Source organism: Dasypus novemcinctus, chromosome 8, assembly GCF_030445035.2.
Source record: "Dasypus novemcinctus isolate mDasNov1 chromosome 8, mDasNov1.1.hap2, whole genome shotgun sequence".
Taxonomy (NCBI): domain Eukaryota; kingdom Metazoa; phylum Chordata; class Mammalia; order Cingulata; family Dasypodidae; genus Dasypus; species Dasypus novemcinctus.
In genome coordinates this window covers 55,225,716-55,245,396 of record NC_080680.1, presented here as the reverse complement: position 1 = coordinate 55,245,396, position 19,681 = coordinate 55,225,716, and the positions used below count along the sequence as shown (strand labels likewise).

General features: G+C 34.5%; 1 protein-coding gene across 1 annotated transcript; it reads right to left on the bottom strand.

The window, feature by feature from the left end:
* Nucleotides 1-483: 483 nt before the first annotated feature.
* Nucleotides 484-19,332, bottom strand: TYRP1 (tyrosinase related protein 1). The gene is made up of 8 exons (XM_004464122.3): nt 19,153-19,332; nt 18,284-18,753; nt 17,374-17,696; nt 14,694-14,898; nt 10,903-11,070; nt 8,685-8,864; nt 4,423-4,569; nt 484-1,782 (listed from the first exon to the last, which is right to left on the bottom strand). Exons 2-8 carry the CDS (start codon nt 18,666-18,668, stop codon nt 1,577-1,579), a joined length of 1,614 nt encoding a protein of 537 aa, XP_004464179.1. The 5' UTR covers nt 18,669-18,753; nt 19,153-19,332; the 3' UTR covers nt 484-1,576.
* Between the last annotated feature and the right edge of the window lie 349 nt (nt 19,333-19,681).

Below are 19,681 nucleotides of genomic sequence, written 5' to 3'. Positions count from 1 at the left end.
TGTGTCTTTGCTCATCTTGCCCCTTCTGCATGGAATGTTTTTCTCTAAGCTTAGATTTGGTAAATCCTTTGGCATTCATTGTCACCTAGGTCAAATATGACCCTCTCAATTGTACATCCTTGACTTTCCCAAGTGCTTTGAATTCTGTCTGACATCTAGTATGTGCTAAATAAATGTTATCAAATGAATAATTAGTAAATCTCCAAAAATATGAATAGGAGGACTTAGATTTTTTGAAAGTCTATATACAAAGAAAGTTTATATTATCCAATTACTTCTCTGAAAAATTCTGAATATATAATATTTTATTAAATCAAAATGCATTCCAAGAGAACCTATGGAATTCTATTTGAAAATTTAAAAAAACCTTACTTTTTTGTTTATGCTCATTCACTAACATATTTTGTGTTTACCTTTTGGCATAGCCTTAAGATTGCTTAATGTGAGAAACTCCAGTAATGAACCAGATGTATATAACTTTAATTTTATTTCTGTTTATTGAATTGAGAATATTGTATTATCTACTTTCTATAGTACATGATTATTGCTATTATTTCTATAATAAATTTTAATTAAAATATTTGTTCACTTCTGATCAGGCTATAGAGTACTTCATTAGGAATATTGTATCAGTAGTGCAAGATGAAATAGAGAAAAAATACTCTATGTTAGAGGATAGGGAAAAAAGGATTGGTTTTTTGCAGATCTGCAAGCAAAAGGGAACCAATGAAACAATGTGTTAAGTAATTTTTACATGAAAATACATGAAAACGGCTGGTAAATGAGAAGAGAAAGTAATGCTATTTGTAGATCACTATTAGGCATGGTTTCTTTGTGGACCTCCAAGACATTAGAATAAACTCCCATTCCCTGCCCCCCCCCCCCCCATTCCTATTCTGATGTCTTTCTTTTTTCAGTGAATTGAGAAGTATGGGAAAACAGTTGCAAACAGGCAGTATCAACTGCCTCTTAACCAAAATGAAGTTTTTACCTGTACAAAGTGTGACAAAGTATGGTTTCGTTGTGGCCTTGGTACTTAGTCTAAACAATGTATACTTACACCCAAATGGGAAGAACAGTTTGAAAACGTTATAAATCGGGATGCCATTTACAGCTCCAAATAATTTATTTTAACTAATAAGTGTACCTTTCCTTATATCTGTTGGCCAATACCAATGAATGGAAATGTATTTACATTTTAACATTATAGAGATGTCTACTCAAGTATTTTAAACAGGGACTTAATACCTGCCAAAATTTTCCCTTACATATCAACTTAAAAAAAGCATTTGCGTATTTAAATCATCATATAGTCAAACTTTAAAATATGCCAAAGTTTTCAAACTATTTGCTTAAATTCTATAGAGTTGGGGCAAACTGCCATTTTAAATAGAGCTGAAAAATAGAATTCACTAAAAAGCACGTGAAAGACTTCCCATTCTGCAAAGCAACTTTTGGAACTTTAACATACCAACGTATAAGAAAGTAACAAAGTAAAATAAAATACAGTAGTGACTAAAGCAGGTGGTTTTGTCATATTAATGAGATGCTGTACAAGAGAGGATGTCATTTATCCTCAGACCATAGAATGTTTCGGACTTTGTATTTGATCATATTCTTCAGCATAGTGCCGATACTGGTCGGGGAGGAGAGGCTGGTTTGCTTCTTCCATGTTGCTTCTGGCACGGATCAGACAAGAAGCACCCCCAAAAATGACTGCGACCAGTGTTAAAGCAGCAACGACCGCAATGGTAATGATCTCTGAAATACTAAAAACCCGACCTATTTGAAAAAGGAAATGAGAGTAAGAAATAAATAATCAAATAGTTGCCACAAAAACTTGGTCGCCCGCAATTTAAGAATGGTTTCATGCACTATGCAGAAATCTTGATGTTTAATTTTCTTAATAAATTTATTATTTTTATTGAGGCAACATACATATAAACTATAAAATTTGCCATTGTTTCACATTTTTGAGTGCACAATTCAATGGCATTAATTATTTAGAATATTATGCTACTATCCCCACTATTACCAAAATATTTTCATCGTCCAAAACAGAAACTCTTGTATTATGTAATATTATGTAATAACTCCCCATTTCCCCTGTCCCCCAGCCCTTGGTAACCTCTAATCAGCTTTCTGTCTCTATTATTGAAATTTTCTTATTCTAGTTATTTCATGTAAGGAGAATCATACAATATCTGTCCTTTTGTCTCTTTCTTATTTCACTTAGCATAATCTTTACAAGGTTCATCTGTGCTGTAGCATGTATTAGAACTTCATTCCCTTTTATGTCCATAGTATGTCTATCCCATACATTTATGCCTTCTTATGTCAGTGGCCCTTGTATTGTTACCCTCTTTTGGCTATTGTGAATAGTACTGCTATGTACATTGGTGTATAGGTGTCTTTTTGAAGTTCTGTTTTCAATTCTTATGCATAATATACCTAAGAATGTAATTTCTGGGTCAATATGGTAGTGTTTAACTTTTTGAGGAACCATTAAATTGCTTTCCACAGTGACTGCACCGTTTTACATCCTCACCAGCAATGTACGAGAGTTCCAATTTCTTCACATCTTCTCCAGCACTTGTTATTTATTTATCTTTTTATAAAAGCCATCATAGTGGGAGCAAAGTGGTATTTCATTGTGGGTTTCATTTGCACATCCCTAATGGCTAATGAGGCTGAGCATCTTTTCATGTGCTTATTGACCATTTGTATATCTTCTTTGGAAAAATGCCCATTCAAGTGTTATGCCCATTTAATTTTTTTATCACAGAACATTGCTTTTCGCAGACAACATTTGTCACTTCAAAAGTATTTCTTTAATTTCTTTCAATGATTGGACCTTAATGGAATAGTTAGTATTATTTCCATTTGAAAGGTAAGGAAATGACAGTTCAGAGATTTTAAGTCAAGTGCCCAGGGTCACTTAGCTAGTAGGCGATAGAGTTGGTTTTGGAGTCCAGATCTGTCACAATCCAAATCCTCCATTCTTCCACTATAACTACTGCTTTTGTTAAGAGATTAGAATCAAATAAGAAACTTCTGGATTTCAAAATCTCAGAGAAAAAATAGCTCAGAATGTCTCACTCCCTTTTTATTTAGGATAAATAAGTGCAGGTGATATTGTATAGTAGAAAAATTGGGGCATATTACATGGGCCAGAGTACAAAACTCATTCTCTTCCCTTACTAGAAATGTGAGCTTTGACAACTAACCTCTCTAAACCTCAGTTTCATTACTTGCAAAATGAGGATTATAGTATTTAGCTCAAAGTATTAGAAGGATTACATGAGATAGTATGCTATATAACCAGCAATATTAGGACAGACTGAACTTGTTAAATTCCCTTTCTTTATACCCAAATAAAAGTCTAAATAATAGTTTCTAAATCCAAGTAGAAAAGTATGGCTTGGTTTCTAAAAAAAAAAACAAACAAAAAACAAAAAATAACAAGTTTGGACTGGATGTGGAGAAATAGGATCTAGTTCATTATTGGTGGGAATGTAAAATGGTATAGCCACGTACAGAACAGTTTGGAGATTTTTCAGAAAGTTAAGTATAGAATTACCATATGACCCAGAAAGCCCACTTCTAGGTATCACACCAAAGAATCGAAAGCAGTCTGAAAGAGATAACTTCACAGTGATGTTCATAGCAGCATTATTCACAATTGCTAAAAGCTAGAAGCAACCCAAGTACACATCAACAGATGAAAGTATAAGCGAAATGTGGCCTATACAATGGAATATTATTCAGTCATCAAAAGGAATGAAGTTTGGAAACATGACAATATAGGTGAACTTTAAAGACATCATGTTTAGTGAAATAGGCCAGACTCAAAATGACAAATACTGTATGACCTCTCTGATACGAAATAATTAGAATAAGAAAACTGAGAGTCAGAAATGGAAATATAGTTTACCAGGGGCCAGTGTGGTAGTAGGGGATAGAGAATTAATGCTTAATTTATATAGAATTTTTGTTTGGTGTGACGGAAAAGTTTTGGTAATGTTTGGTGGTGATGGTAGCACAGCATTGTGAATGTAATTAACACCATTGAATTTGTATATTTGGCAGCGGTTAAAAGTGGGAAATTTTAAGTTTATATATATGTTACCAGACTAAAAATTTTACAAAACCATAGAACTGTACAACACAAACAGTGAAACCTAATATAAACTATGGTTATCATTAATAATATAATTATAATAATAGTATTTCATAAATTATAATGCAAAGTATTAATAATAGGGAAAACTGTGTGTAAGAGGGGTATGTGGGAACTCTACTTTCTGCATGAAACTTCTCTAAAATAAAGTAATTCCTGGCAATGTTGGGATTACTTTACTTTAAATATAACACTTTTGCTTTTGGAAATTTCCACAGTGGAAATAAAGAATATATACTTACTTGGCCAATGAACTTCATAAACATATCCCAAGTTGTCTGGCGCAGTAACAAACATTTCCGTGTTGGTAACAGGAGGCCAGAAAGGCACCATATTGTATTGCCTATTATGTCCAATAGGGGCATTTTCCAATGGATATGTGGAAATATCTAAAATATGCCAAATACAATTTTTAATAGGCAAAATATAAAGTTAAAATTAATGTCATTAATTATATTTTGAAAGTATCCAGAAATATTCAAGTAGAACATGTAAAAAAGGTACCTTCATATTTTATCATGAATAAAGATATAAAAAATTTTTTTCACTAGGAAAGAACAGAGAATTACATGAAACAGAGTTCAAATGCTTTGAGTAGAGAACATAGCAAAAGAGTTTAAAAGTAAGGAAGTTTTAGCATTTTATTATCTATGATGATTATCAATTTTTAATTAGATAAATTAATTTGAATAAAACTCATTTAACTTATTTTTCAAAGCTAAAGAAAAGATAGACTAGTAGTTTGCTATAGCATCATCTGTAATTTAAATCAGGGAGATGGTGCAACTACTGGGGGTTTGTTCTTGACTGTGAATATTTCTGCTTAGTAATTTTCATTTTTCTGTTGATTTTTATCGTGAACTAAATATTAACCTTATTTTCAGGGTTTTACTCTGTTACCAAAAATGTTAAAAACTTTGAATTAAGGCACTGTAATCACGCTGACATTCTGCCAACTCTTTTCATTCTATTTAAATACAAGCCATGGGCATGTGCATTCCTAGTGAGTTTCTATCAGGGAAAAAGGAGTGATATGCTCTTCATGGCAAAAAATATTTTTAATTTTTGTCTATTTTAGTACAATTACAAAATGGGATTTCATAAAACAAACTTTGGAATATGAGCTTGGGTAAGGCCTTAATGGTAGTAAATTTAGAAAAGTTGGAAAGTATTTCTGCTCCCAGAATGTACATTGTCCCACCAGTCACTTCTGCCCCTGAAGCAGAGAAGGGTGGTTTGACAAACAACTGATCATGGAAAAATGGCAGGTGGTGTTTATATTTTTGTGCTTTTAAGTTTATTATGTATTAAAGCCAGTTAAGTATTTATTTATTAAAGTCTATTAGGCACCTAGTAGTGCCAGGCACTGGGCTAGGCACTAGGGTTCTAGCACTGAATAAAAGAGAAAAAATCCCTGCCTTCCAGATATTCACCTTCTCATGTACAATTTTAATTACTTAGTAAAGTTAAACATTGAATTTAATTTAAATGTATTTTTAACTTCCCATTTCACCTTCTTACTTACCTGTAACTGGATTAATATGGACTCAGCTCAATTTCAGCTGTATGAGAAAGCTATGTTCATAAAAATGAGTGGAGGCATGACAGCAAAAAATTCAGCAACAATTGGTATTATTATGTCATTTCTCTATGCAAGACCCTTCAATGGTACCCCATCACATTTCAGGTTAATTCCAGGTTCTTCAGTATCTGCCCCCTGTTATCTCTCTGATCTTTTGATCTCCCCTCATTTTTTCCCCAGCTTATATTCTGCCTCCACCTGGGTGGGCTCCTTTCCACTCCTTTGTCCTGGATATCTACACAATACTCGCTATCCCCTTTCCTGATTTTCTCTCTCCCTCTACAAAGGACTTTTCATTCTCTAATGTATGTATTTATTTACATATGATTAATGTCAGACCTACCAACTCTAAGGAAAGTTCCATAGCGAAGATATTTTTGTGTGCTTTATATGATTGTATTTCCAGTACTTAGAAATCTGCCCAGGAAATATTAAGCTCAAATAATATTTGTTGAAAGGATTGAACTGTGTGTGTATGTGTGTGCACTTGTGAGTGATTGCTTCATTTATCCAAGAGCCTAATAAGTAGAGTATTGCTATTGCTGGGAAACGTATAAGCTGTTTTTTTTGCAAAATGCTCTGAACTAGCAGGCCATCATAGTTAAAGCTTCACTCACATGACTCAGTTGGAAATAAAAAGGAATTGAATTAAATGCATACATGGATCCAAAATGTTAGTGAACGGAAATGAACATTACATTAACTAGAAGGCTCTATATTGTACGATCTCTTATCTAATGAGAGGATTCTACAAAGGACATTAGTTGATGAACGGCTGTAATTTCCTTCAGCTGTAAAATATAGCTTTTGTTCCATTCTGACGCTAATAATTCTATAATTCTATAACTTCTGAAGAGCATTTTACCTCTACAAAACCTTATGATACATTTTGAAAGATTATTCCACCTCTACCTCCAGACTTATTTTCAATACGACTTTTGCTTTGTGGATAGTTTTAGAAGCTCTTCCAATTTTTTCATTTATCTGTCTCCCTAATATAGTTATTCTATAATGTGGTTTTCCAAAGCACATTTGCAGGCACATGGGATATTTAAGAAGAAGGTTCATGATTTGAGTTAGGTTTTCATGCAGTTTTATGTGTTTACTTTGACTTGTTCTATAATTTTGTAGCTACATTTTGTCAGAAATATACTCAAAGTTAGTTCTCTACTTTTGCATTTATACTACTTCTCCTCTCTCCTTTACTATTCAGGTGACTGAGAAACCTAATATTACTTACATATAGCATAAACAAAGGAAGCAGGAGAAAATAATTAAGAAACAAAGATATTTTTCTGGTTTAAAAATGACATTTAGATTAAAATGTGGACAGCATTTAATAAACTGTTATGAATGTGGAAGAATTACATTTTCAGTAAAGTTATCAAAGCAAAGGAATAAATATTTTCACAGTTGAAATGCTTTAAAGAAAATTCCACTTAGGAGACATGTAACATTAACTAATATTCTTCATTTCCTCTGAAAAACATATTTACTAGCAACACAGTGAGAATGACTGAGTGACTACAGCTTGTGTACTGCTTTCTAGTTCCCAGAAATGTAAGTTTATCAAGTTGGCTTTTGTTTGTTCCAAAACGTATTCATTCCATTTGTACTTGTTACTGTATTGAGGTAATTTAATTAAACATACACAAAATGATGAATTAGGATTGCAAGGAGAGAGAGATGCTGTTTCTATAATAGCTAAATTGAATGCTTTGGAAAGATTTGTTAAAGGGGAATGACTGATATCATGCTATTGCATTAGGAGTTTAAGATTCATGGAAAGGGCTAGGGAAACAAAAATCTAGAATAATATTGCACTTAGAATGCATCATAAGAATGGTTATTTCTTGTTTCATTTTAAAGAAACAGATGATGCAAACTACAGATAATTCATTATGGCTGCATGTATGTCTGTAAATAAACATGAAAAATGAGGTGGAATTCCAATCAGTGAATTCATGCTCAAATATTGGTCTTTGGTGTTGCATTAACAACAAACAGACAAATGAACACATAGTTAAGTGTAATTTCTTTCTTTCTTAAATTATTTTCTGGTGGAACAAACTCTTTTGGTCAGCCCATCAATAATGGTCCTAATCTGGTTGGATGGCAGGCTTCTACTGCACACACACACACACATGCACACACATACACACAGAAGGAAATAAGAGATGGCTGAATGGTTGGCTGGCTGATAGATAAATAAATTGCTAATCTCCACTATTATGTTTGTGTGGATGATGAATACGTGCATAGAAGTCAAAATCCAGAATGCTTTAAATATGAAAATATATGATATTTTAACAAGCAGAAACATTTTTATTGTTTGAAAAGTAATGTACAAGCCTCTCCGCTGAGTAGTAGCAAAGAGAAAAAGGACTCTTAAATAATATTTTTTAAAATGCATTTAAAATGGATTTAAAAGAGATTTTCTATGGTGTGATAAGAAAACCAACATTAACATTTCAAGTTCAACAAAATTTCCATTTGTGAGAGTCTATAAAGTAATAAAGATAAGCACTGAGGACTATATATTTTCCCAGTCCTTTGGGGTATCAAAGAAGAGTTCTGTAAGTTTTCACCACACATTTTTAAAGAACAATCACAATGCTCATTGGAAGATATGGAGAAGAAAAATTGGGGGACATGGCAGTCACCTTTTCAAAATAAAATGAGAAGGGATAACCTGCTTAGTGATAAAATGATAAAAAACACCATCTTAACTGTTCTAAGAGATTCCTTGTGTACATTTCCAAAGTGGTGTCGAATATTTTGAAAGTGCTGGAAGTTACGCCTATTTTACTCTTATTTTGAAGTCTACTTCCTGTGTGCCAGATGCTTAGCCTAAAGTGATACCCTTGCCATCCGAACAATCTCCTTTGCTGAGCCTGCAAAAAATATGTGAAATTGTCTCACCAGCATTATATCTCCTCAGCCATTCATCAAAGACTGCATCAGTGAAAGTATGCAGGAGGACAAAAATAGGATCATTTGGAGATAAATGTGTTTGTCCTCCTGTTCCATTCAGAAATAGATGAGCCAAATTGTGAAGGCTTCGAACGGCAGGGTCATACCTTCCTGTGGGATCACTGTAACCTAGATATAAAAGTAAAGATGAGAATAGTAAAACCATTGCAAATATCTGACTTTTAAAGTCAACAGCAGTGATTATATTGGCAAGCAATTGTTCTAAAGCCGTCAGGCAGCTTTTGGCTTTAATAAAATAGTATTGCTTTTATGTACTTATGATTGGTGACATTTGCTTGTGATACCTTAAGTTAGCCTCTTTTTAAGTGAGTGGCATGTTATCTAAATGTAGCCTGGAGGTTAAAAATATGACCCGCAAAGGATGCCTGTCAAAATATATAGAACACTTTCATTTGACAAGACAGTCATCGATCTATGTAGAAATAAATATAGTGGTAATCTCCAGTTTATACTAAAAACTTCTGGCATAGCTGGGAGAACACCACTCTGATTGTCCTGGAACCTAAATTGCCCGATTTATTTTACTCTCCTACTTTAATCCTTTTGAACGACCACCTGCGTGTTTATTTTTGGAAAATTACCTTATGGTGTGGGGAAGTTAGTTTCTCAGAGCTCGCCTCTGAGCTCTGTATTGGTTTTAACCATCTGGAAAACCTACTGTCAAAACATTTATTGAACTTTTATAATTATCTTTGGTATCTTATTTTATATAAAGGGGTTAAAATACATATTTGATATGTAAAGAGGCTAAGTATGTGTGTGCATGTTATATATATATATATAAAACCACTCTTGCTCGGCACCTACGCTTTTTAGGTGAGTATTAGAAAATTGGCAAAATACTTGATGATTTATATTAAATATTCTTTTGTAAAAATTGCCTTTGTATTTCAGTGGAGCAGCACATACCAAGTGAGCAGTGGCAATGTGTTTTCCAAGGAACTGAGTTAAGCAGGAGATGAGGTTAGAGGCAGGACAGGTCACAGACTGAAATGAAGGGTCCCTGCTCAATAAATGTGGAATGGAGTTATAAGTGTGTCACATTGGCTTGCAGGACCAGAGGCAGGAGAGCAGGGAAAGGTTATATATTAAAAAATTAAATCAGATTTAAAATACGATAACATGTTTTCCCTTAATTGAAGACTATATGGCTGTAGTCGATTCATTTATTCCTTTTTTTTAATTAAAAAAACTTTTTAAGATTGGCCTATAATGTACAGAGTATACAGCTAGGCACTAATCTTTCAAACATTCTGTCAGGAAGTCAACATAATTTGTCTTTTGAGTGGGCTCCTATAAGACACAATCTGCACATTCTTCTGGAAATCAACAGGCATAACCTTGGTTTATCTATACCTCAGTCAAACTATATTCACTATTTATTGAAAAATCTCCAGTTCAGTACATTCATATGGTTATTAAAGTAAATATAAAGATAAAAAGAATGGCATAGAATTTTGATGATAAAAGGGGAGATAAGTGAAAATAATTATTAGATCTGTACATCAAACTCTATTATTATGTAGGTGAATATCTTAGGCAAGTTATTTCACCTCTTTGGACCTCAGTTTCCACTGCTTTAAAATACTTTGTATTAAATAAGGAAAACCAAATTAAACTTTAATCGATGTTAATTTGAATGTTTATAAAAAAAGTTTTAGGAGGACACAAGACCTAAATAAAACAAATGCACAAACATCCAGACTTTACTGGATGTCAGCTAGTTGTTTAGAACTTTTTATTCTTACTCTGTTGTAAAAGAAAAATTATTAATAAGCTCTCAAACTCTTGGCTATTATTTGCCACTGCTGGAATTTGGTATGGGACAACATATTGGGCAGGTAGATAACCAGAAATTTGTGTTTAAATAATTTTTAAGTACTTAAGAGAGCAGAAAATAATTTCCAAGCCGCATTCTATGATAATTAAAAAGTTTCATGGTCTGATACTTTAATTTAAGAAAATTTTGTTGTGTTGTTTTTTTTTTTTTGACAGAGAAGTATGGCTAAATCATAATAGGCAACTCAACTCACATAAACTCACAGAAGCAATATGGCATTCGTAGCCTTTCAAAGAGACCTGAATAATAATACTTCTGTTAAACTGAAAACAGGATCAATTTAAAGCAACAAGTTTGCTTACTCACCCTCCACTGTGTTTCGAAAACTGTTTGTAGAATTGGAATAAAAAGGAGGTGTGTCAAATAAAGCCATTTCCAAACACTTAGTGACATCCTGTGGTTCAGGAAGACGTTGCACCATAGGTGTAGCCACATTCCCAGCTGGATTCCTCCTAATTGGCCCACCTTCAGTGCCTGAGGGACAGATGGGGCACGTGAACATTTAGATAATAGTTATCTTATCATTGCACTTTAAAATTGCTTATAAATAGCATGAACACTGAAAGATAGAGCTTTCTTAGATAGTAGAGGAAATTGAAAATGCAAATTTAGTAGAATTAAAGCGAGAAAATTTAAAACACCAATTCCTCCCTTTGTGAGTCAAATAGATATGTGATACATAAGGTCATCTCAGGAAAAAAGAATGATCACACTAGCTCATACGGTTCCTTGTATTTAAATCAACAGCCAACATACTCTTTCGTGGGATTATGTCTTACAAGGAAAATTCTGTGGAAAAAGGAATTTTGCTCAAGTAACCTCATAGACCTAAATTTCATACTGAAGCTCCCTTTAAATATTGATATTTTTTTCATTGTTGTTTCAGAAGTGTTTAGTAGAAATGTGGTTATCCAGTATTTTCCTCAGTAACAAAGAATTAAAGCAAAACATAGATGTTCAACATCAAAGAATTTGCACCTAAATGCCGTCCATTTCAAGAAATGAGGGGAAAAAATCTTTTTAAAAGGTGATGAATCAATCAATCAACTCGTAGTTATTTAGCAATTATTATGAGAAGTAATTAAATTTGTACTTATTTAGAGGGAAGAAAAACAAGTAAACAAGGAACCATGATGCCAGGGATAATATGATAGAGCTTAAGGAGGGCAGAGATAGAACAAGAGTTAGGGGGATAAAGAGAGAGAGAGATCTCCCACCTGGGTGACTACAGAAGGGCTTCCTGAAGAAGAGAGATTTGCAGAGATTATTGAGGAGGTTTCTGTAGCTGAACAGGCGAAATTTTACAGGTCAAATATTTATGCTATTACTTAGTTTAAGCCCAGCAGAGCAGGAGTTCATTCTCTTTTTGTTCATCAGTATAATCCCCACCCTTGGTAATGCATCTGGCATGTAGTAGGTGCTGAATAAATGGGTTAGTGCATGCTGTTATATGAGAAAGATCGTATTGACTGAAAAAGATAGCCTATTTGGGGAACAGCTTACCCCGGAGTACATGACAATGTAGTGGAGTAGTGTGATGGTGGAAAAGATAGGAGTTAGACTAGAGACACATAGTAAAGACATCAAATACAGATGAGAAACTTATATTTAATTTATTAGGAAGTGGGGAGAAATTGAAGTCTAGATAGGTGGGAAGAGAGAAGACTGATTAGGAGAATTTTGCATTAGTTTGTCCAGTGGTCTCTGTAAGGAGTGGGCATACCCTAGAGGGGGATGGGAGAGAAAAAATTACAATTTTTACTCATATTTATTTTATCTCATTCATAAACTTTTCTCTTTGTATGCTTTATATTTAACACAATGGCTAATGTATAATGAAGTAGCACGATTATTTTGATTTATAAAACATATAAATGAACCAAATGCCTAAATTGAGACCGGGATGTACATGTACAGTTTTTAGGTGTGTATAATCATCAAACACTTTCAGAGAGCACTGACTAAAATACCAATTCAAGTTGATGATAGGGATTGCTGTTCAGGGAGCTATCAGTAAATTCCAAGAAAAAAAAAGTATTAATTATATGGGTTTTGAAAAGACTACACCCTAAGTGGAATTTTACGATGAAGAATTCTGATAGTAAGGAAACTAGTTAAAGTGGTTTAACTTTAACCCGGTGATTTTAAATTTGTCTGCACATGGATAACTTCTGCTACCACTCATGTTAACATCCTATGAATCTGAGTCTGGTTGAATTTCCATGGAGGAAATGCTAGTGTGAATGAAAGGTTCTGAGTGTCTAAAGGAGAATACGGACTTGATAAATATTGTCAAGAAATAACAAGGTCTTTCATATGATGACTCAAAGATGATGTTTTAGTGACTGGAAGAAAGTAGGTGTCAATAATTCATTTTTTAAATGTACCAAGTTTCATGCATTCATAGAAAATTTGGGAGATAAATAGCAAGTATATGAAGATATAGGTACAGATTGGCTAAGGAAAGGTTGAACTAAAGATGTACATGTGTGGTCTTCTGTAAAAGATGATAAATGAAACCACAGAAATGGGTAAGATCATCCAAGAAGTATAGACAGAGAAAATAATCAATATGAGGATTAAATAAGGTATCATATTAAAGAATTTGACATTATAACAGACCCATCATACATGTTCAGTAAAATGTCAGTTTCTTTCTTTCTTTCTTTCCTGGTCTAGTAAAAAGAATGTTTGACATTTATATCTTGAACTGAGGGAAATTTTTTAACCTAAAATATAGACTTTTCTATTTGACATGAAACTATGTGTCTGTGTTATGACTTGTATTAAATGACAAGAAAAAAACTATGATGACAAGAAAGTTTCTTTCCCTTTCTTCCCTCCTCTGCTATAATTTTATTTATCTATTCATATTATGCTATATTTCAGTATCCTTCCTCAGGATGATTGGAAAATTTCAGGAAGCTCCCAGGTCAAAATATAAAGCCTTTTTAAGAAAGAGATGAAAGTTATGGTACCTGAAGATATCTTAACCCTCAATTTCATTTCTCTGCCACAAGGTGGGACCATTCATTCAGCCTACTGAAAAAATTAAACATTTACTCTAATTTTTAAAGTTCTATAGAAGGAAATTTTGTACTCTGTCCTTTCTCTTATTCCTCTACACAGCTAAATAATCTTCTCACAGGGGAAAAAAAAAATCTACCTAACTCCTTTTGCTTCATTTAGAATATTCTCTTTGTAAGTGTTAAAAATAATCCAATACATTAAAGAATATATGCAGAATTCATGTAAGTTATGAATGTAAAAATAAAATGAATTTCTATAATTCTAGTTTTTATATAGAAGAGCAAAAGTTCAAAATAGCTAGGACATGCTAGAAGAGAAATAAAATGGAGTAGATAGACATTGATAATTAAGACCTTGTGTTATTAGCACAGAGATAGATAACATGGTCCTAGGAAGAGAAAAGGGGACCCAGGCACAGGCTCACAAATAACAGAACCTTGATCTGTGGCAGAGGAGGCATTCAGATCACTGGAGCAAGGACACCAAGACTACTGGTGAGGCATTTTCTTTTGTTTTCACTTGGGGAGAGCTGGAAAATCGTGGCTGGTAGATACAGTATCTGTATTCTGCACAGTATTTTACTTTTCTTAAAGATAGTGTCCGTTTCACCTTTGTTTTTTACCCCTGTGACCACCTGGGCATAATTATCATTATTATTATTTTTTTTAACTCCCAGAACACTTCCAACTCCTTTTGCATATTTCAGGTTTCCTACAGAAGTATTTTCTGTGAAATTCTGAGAAGACACATGACTACTTAGTAGGGCTGAGTGTTTTAAGAGGATTAATTTATATAAGCAGACGTTTCCAAAACAGGGAAGTTAACAATGCACTGACCAAATTCCTCAAGAAAAGCAATGTAAAAAACCGAAGGGGCATTCTGCGTTTCCCCTGGAAAATTACCTTAAATATCCAACTGCTCAAAGACTATCTGTACACTGAGTCTCCATAATAAAAGTAGATTTTAGTCTGAGGACCCCGTTAGAATAAAAGGCTTCCAACTTGCACATTTAATCTCTTTATTTTTAATCTCTTTATTTTGACTCCCAGATGTCCTTTGGAACTTACTGTTACACAGGGTCCCGAGGGTATCATAATCCTCCAAGGATTCGCAGACCACTCGCCATTGAGAAAAAACAGAGTTGGGGCTTATAAGAGTGGAATCAAAGTTGCTTCTCGATCCCATCAAGTCATCAGTGCAGATATCACAGATGTTTTTCCCAGTCGCAAAATTCCAATAAGGAAGGGAGAAAGAAGGATCCTGCAACATTTCCTAGATCACAGAAACTCTGTTAGTGTTCTCTGCTTGTTTAAAATTCTCCCTCTTGCTTGGTTTACTCCCTGGCAGTCTCTTCTATTACCTGTCTTCACCCACTTAGGAACCAGTTAGTGTATAAGGAATGTCTAAGGGGCCTGGGGGAGTTAAAAACTAGTTTTAACAAGCCTCTAATTTGCTATAGCAAATCGTTTAGACACTAGAGGGAATGAAACTCAGTTCATTATACAGAAGTTTCTAAAAATGATTTTGAACCAAAAAAGTCTTCCTTTCCTTTTTAAGTTATGCAATTACATTTCCATTGATTATACAAAAATTGTCAATAATAATGTCCACTCCTTGACATTTCTACCTTCTTCTATTTTTCCTATCTGTAATTCAAGTGTCCATAACACTCTGCCTGGTGGCCAGATTCAGCTTTGAAATATGTTTTTTAGACAGTGATTTTTGTTTCATTTGCTTTATTTGAAGGACTTCACATTTTTAGATCCTGGTTTGGCCAAAGGCCACCTGGGTTCTTTCACACTTAACACTATCTGCCTGGACACTGCAGATGTTTTATTTTGAGACTACTGCTTCAGATTCTAAATAAATAAGCCTCAGGTGTCTGCTTGAAACTCATTCAAAAAGGAAATGCTAAACAGAAGCAGAATATTTCTTTGTGCCTATTGTTCTTTAGATCAGAGCCCTAGTTTCCATTTAGAGCTGATCTCACATTTTTTAAAAATGCTGAGCTTAAAGTTCACATGGTTATTTTATCGATTTCTTTAAGACATGTATTTACTTTACTGTGGTTTTTCATTTCTTTTGGACTTTGGGGAGTTATATTTAGATATTTGGATTTAAATGCAGGAATTGCCATTGTTTTATCTCACCTCTCTGAGTTCTCAGTACAGTTTTTCTTTTTTACACTAAATCCCACTCTAGGAAGCATTTCCTTGTCCTCAGGGTCTTTCAGAGGGCCAAAAGCTTTCAAAGGCATTCTTAGTTATTGATCTCCAGGGGTTTAGCAATCTCATTTAGAAGTCATCGTTCTGGTTCAAAAAATTAGTGGCCGCCTCTGAGGGATTATTAAGAGTCGGTTTGTGATTAAGCAACTAAATTTTGGGAGCTGAAGCATATTCATGTGGCATTTCGACTGTGCATTACATTTAGATTATAATTTTTTGGATCCCTATGCTGCTGGGTTTTAAAAATGTAAGTCATAGAGGTTGAAGTTTACATAGGGAAAATTGAAACTCTGAGATACTTTCCACCTGCCCTTTCACTTCGGTGTGCCCATGGGAAAATAACTTGAAGGTGTGAAGACCTGGAGTCAATTACAAATGACAGATTTATCTACTCATAATTTACTAGATATCTCACTTGTAATCAGAGCTCTGAAATGTTAAGTTTGGACTATCAGCTGAATTTGTTTAATCACTCTAAAACTGCATATGGATAGACTACTTTTGTAAGAACAGTTTATTTCATATTTTAGTAGGTTAATTCCCCTCCATTTAACTATTTATTTTTCTTGGAATGATACTGGGTACAAGCATCCTACCAATCAATAAATAAATCCAATCACCTTTTCTGCCTTCAGAAATTTTAGATTAATTTTAAGATTTTGTCTTGGAGGAAGGGGTTCATTGCTGTTGATTTTACTTAGGAAACAGCTTTAATGAGTGGATTTTCTAGTTGTTATCTAGTAATTTACAATTCATTTTAAAATTACAGTCCTTTAAGAAACAGAGCAATTTGCTAAAGAAACAACAATAAGGTATTATAACAAATACTTTAAGGTATTTTGAGCCTCTCTGTTTAAAAAATAAGCAGGAAATAATTATGCTTGCATTGAGGTTCACTTTATGACAAAGAAAGCTGATGTCTTTTAAGTAAACCTAATGTCTGACTGATGTGCCATCTTAAATAGATTTCTTCTTTGAGCCCCAAAGTGTTGGGGGCATGGGAAAATGGAGTTGAATGACAATATGAAAATCCAAAAGGAAAGGAACTTTTTCCAGCATTGAACATATTCCGTATTGGTAAGGATGAGGTATGCATCTGGGTCAGGGGAAACTGAGAAGTGTATACACACTGGCTTCATCTTGACCATGAGGGGCATCTACTTCCATTTGATAGAGAAGGAAGGCTTGTCAAATGCTTCATGTGTTTTAAATTTTATGTGAGTCATTTTTCAATTACAAAGCTGCAGAATATTCCCTAAGCTTTAATTCACACCTACAAATATCTCAATTGGCCTCCTCCTCATTGATATTACTTACTTTTCATTTTACAAGAGATGAGGACTAATTAATTAAGTAATTAGCACAGGGAGAAAGTTTAAGCGAGTGCCAAGGTGGATTAATAACTTGAAAATGCTTTGTCATCATGTGTTCTCATCATTGGTAACAACAGTGAACTAAAATGACTTGAAAACAAGGCATATTGTCAGCAAAGGACCTGAAAGTTGAAATGTTTTATGCATACCTGAATGTCTTTCTCCAACTGCAGTAGGTGGTATCTGTGCCATGTCAGGAAAGCTGGTCCTTCATGAGAAAAATCCACTTCACCAAAACTCTCCTGCCCTGCCCCAAGGAAAGTCTTTTTGACTGAATAATAGTGTGTCCAAACAAAGTAGTTATAAATGGAAATATTTTCAAATTGTGGTAAATTGCCATCTGGTCCCAATATTTCCTCTGATCTTCTGGTGGCAATGACAAACTGAGGGTGAATTGTGCGCTTTGCCATATCCAGGGCTCGGACAAAACGGTTCTTTTCTTCTGTACTTAAGTCCAGAAGGTTTCTCCTGACTTTAGAGACAGTAAAATTCAAACATTAGAACATCTTCCTTGTGGGGAGGCATGAGCACAATCGTCTTGTAACACATAATGTCCCATTTATCCATAAATGATTATTTGTATACACATTCAAGTAAGATTTACATTACTTTACAATTTTTAAAATACCCCTTGTAAAACCTCTTCTCCAGCCCTGCTTTCTCTCCTTTGTTGTCTCTCACCCTGCCCTCTCCAACTCACTCTAAACTTTCTACTAACTTTCTTTAAGTTTACTTGTGATTTTTATCATTCCGTGATCCTGTTGTATCTATTTCTACACACTATTAGCATTCCTCTTGGAGTTTTCTGCCTCTTTAATATCATAAATCTTGCAAAAACAAAGTTGATGGTATAGCATAGTTGGACTCATTTCTCTAAACCTAAGCTTTCATCTGTAAAATGTGGATAAAAAAATAATACCTGTTTTACAGAGTTGCTGTAAAGATTAAAGAAGATACACAGATAAAAAGCAATTAGATTAGGACCCGGCTCATAATAACCGCTCATTGAGAGACTTAAGCCTCATGCAAGACTGTGCTCCCAGTTCACATCCCACTTACCAAGGAGAATCTTTTGGTCACAAGCAGCTCCTCTCCACCCGGGACGGCAAGTCCCACAGTTGTGTCCTGAGAAATTGCCATTGCAGTGGCATGTCCTATTGAAGAACCGTGTGGGCCAACCTTCCCGGTCGTCTGTGCCATCGTGTGGATAGTGGGGACTGTGGGGTCGGGAGTCTGCAGTCACTGCCTCGCATCTGCCCCTCCCCAATGATGCACCACAAGGGTCTGTCCCAGGGTTAGACAGGGGGGACAGATCTGGGCAACACACACCACTTCTCAGCGCCTCGACAGTGGCACACTCCCTGGGGAACTGAGCAGAGGCCTGCTGAAGAAGCAGTAGAAGGAAGAAAATGTAACTCAGATGGACGAGTTTATGAGTTTTCATCCTGCTTGAAGGAAGTTTGCAAGAAAAGTCTCTAGTTTTCAGCCCTTTGGGTAGAGAAGACAGAGGTGCATAGATGAAAATCCAGCTGAAAAGAGAAATCAAAATGGAATTATACTAAGTCTCATAAATGGCATGACTCCTCCCCAATTTACCTTCAAAATGCTTTCGAATAACTGTGAAAGGACATTTCAAACAATTACCAAAATTAGTAATTTACCTTTAAAAATTTGACATGCATAATACTCACAAAATTAATTCCACTATTCTTGTCTTTAATTTTCTTTATTTTGAATATCTCATTCTCAAACTTATCCTAGATGTCATCTATCAAGACATTAAATAGCAAGTTACCACCTTTAATTACATTTAGCCATGGAGCTCTAAGAAGACTTGGGGACATATTTTCAGTAAGTTAAGTTAACTTCTGTAATTTAAAGTTTTTGTGAGAGTCCACCCATTTCCCCATAGGGCTTCTCCCCAGTACCTTAAAATCCTGAGGGGTTTCTCTGCAAAGCCAAGCTTAGAGTTGAAAGTTTTATGTTTGTTGGTTCTCTGATGTCAGAGCTATTCGTTGCATGTCATATTCTGCTTGATAATTAATCCCCAGTCTGCTCAGCCAAACTGAGAGGGACCAGTCTTCTATACCCTTTACTAATCCCCTTTCACTTCAGTGAATTTTTCTGCCCTTTAAGTACTTGCTCAGCACATGATTCCTTTCCTGCTGATCTTGTGATGCCTGAAGTTTTAAGAAAAGGTCAGAGGCAATAATTTGGAATTTAAATCAAAGAAACAGAGAGCTTTAGTTTTCATTTGAGAGATTTTAATTTTCTCCATTGACAGTATATCTTTAAAGGATCAAATGAGATTAATTAAGTTTTCTTGATGATAGGACCAGCAAGTTACATGACATTGGTTGTCATAGTATCTGCTGGTGTGGACAGATTTGGATGCTCCAACTCTATTGCCTCCATCCAGGTTGGTCTCCATATGACAACACATCACAGGCTCACTGC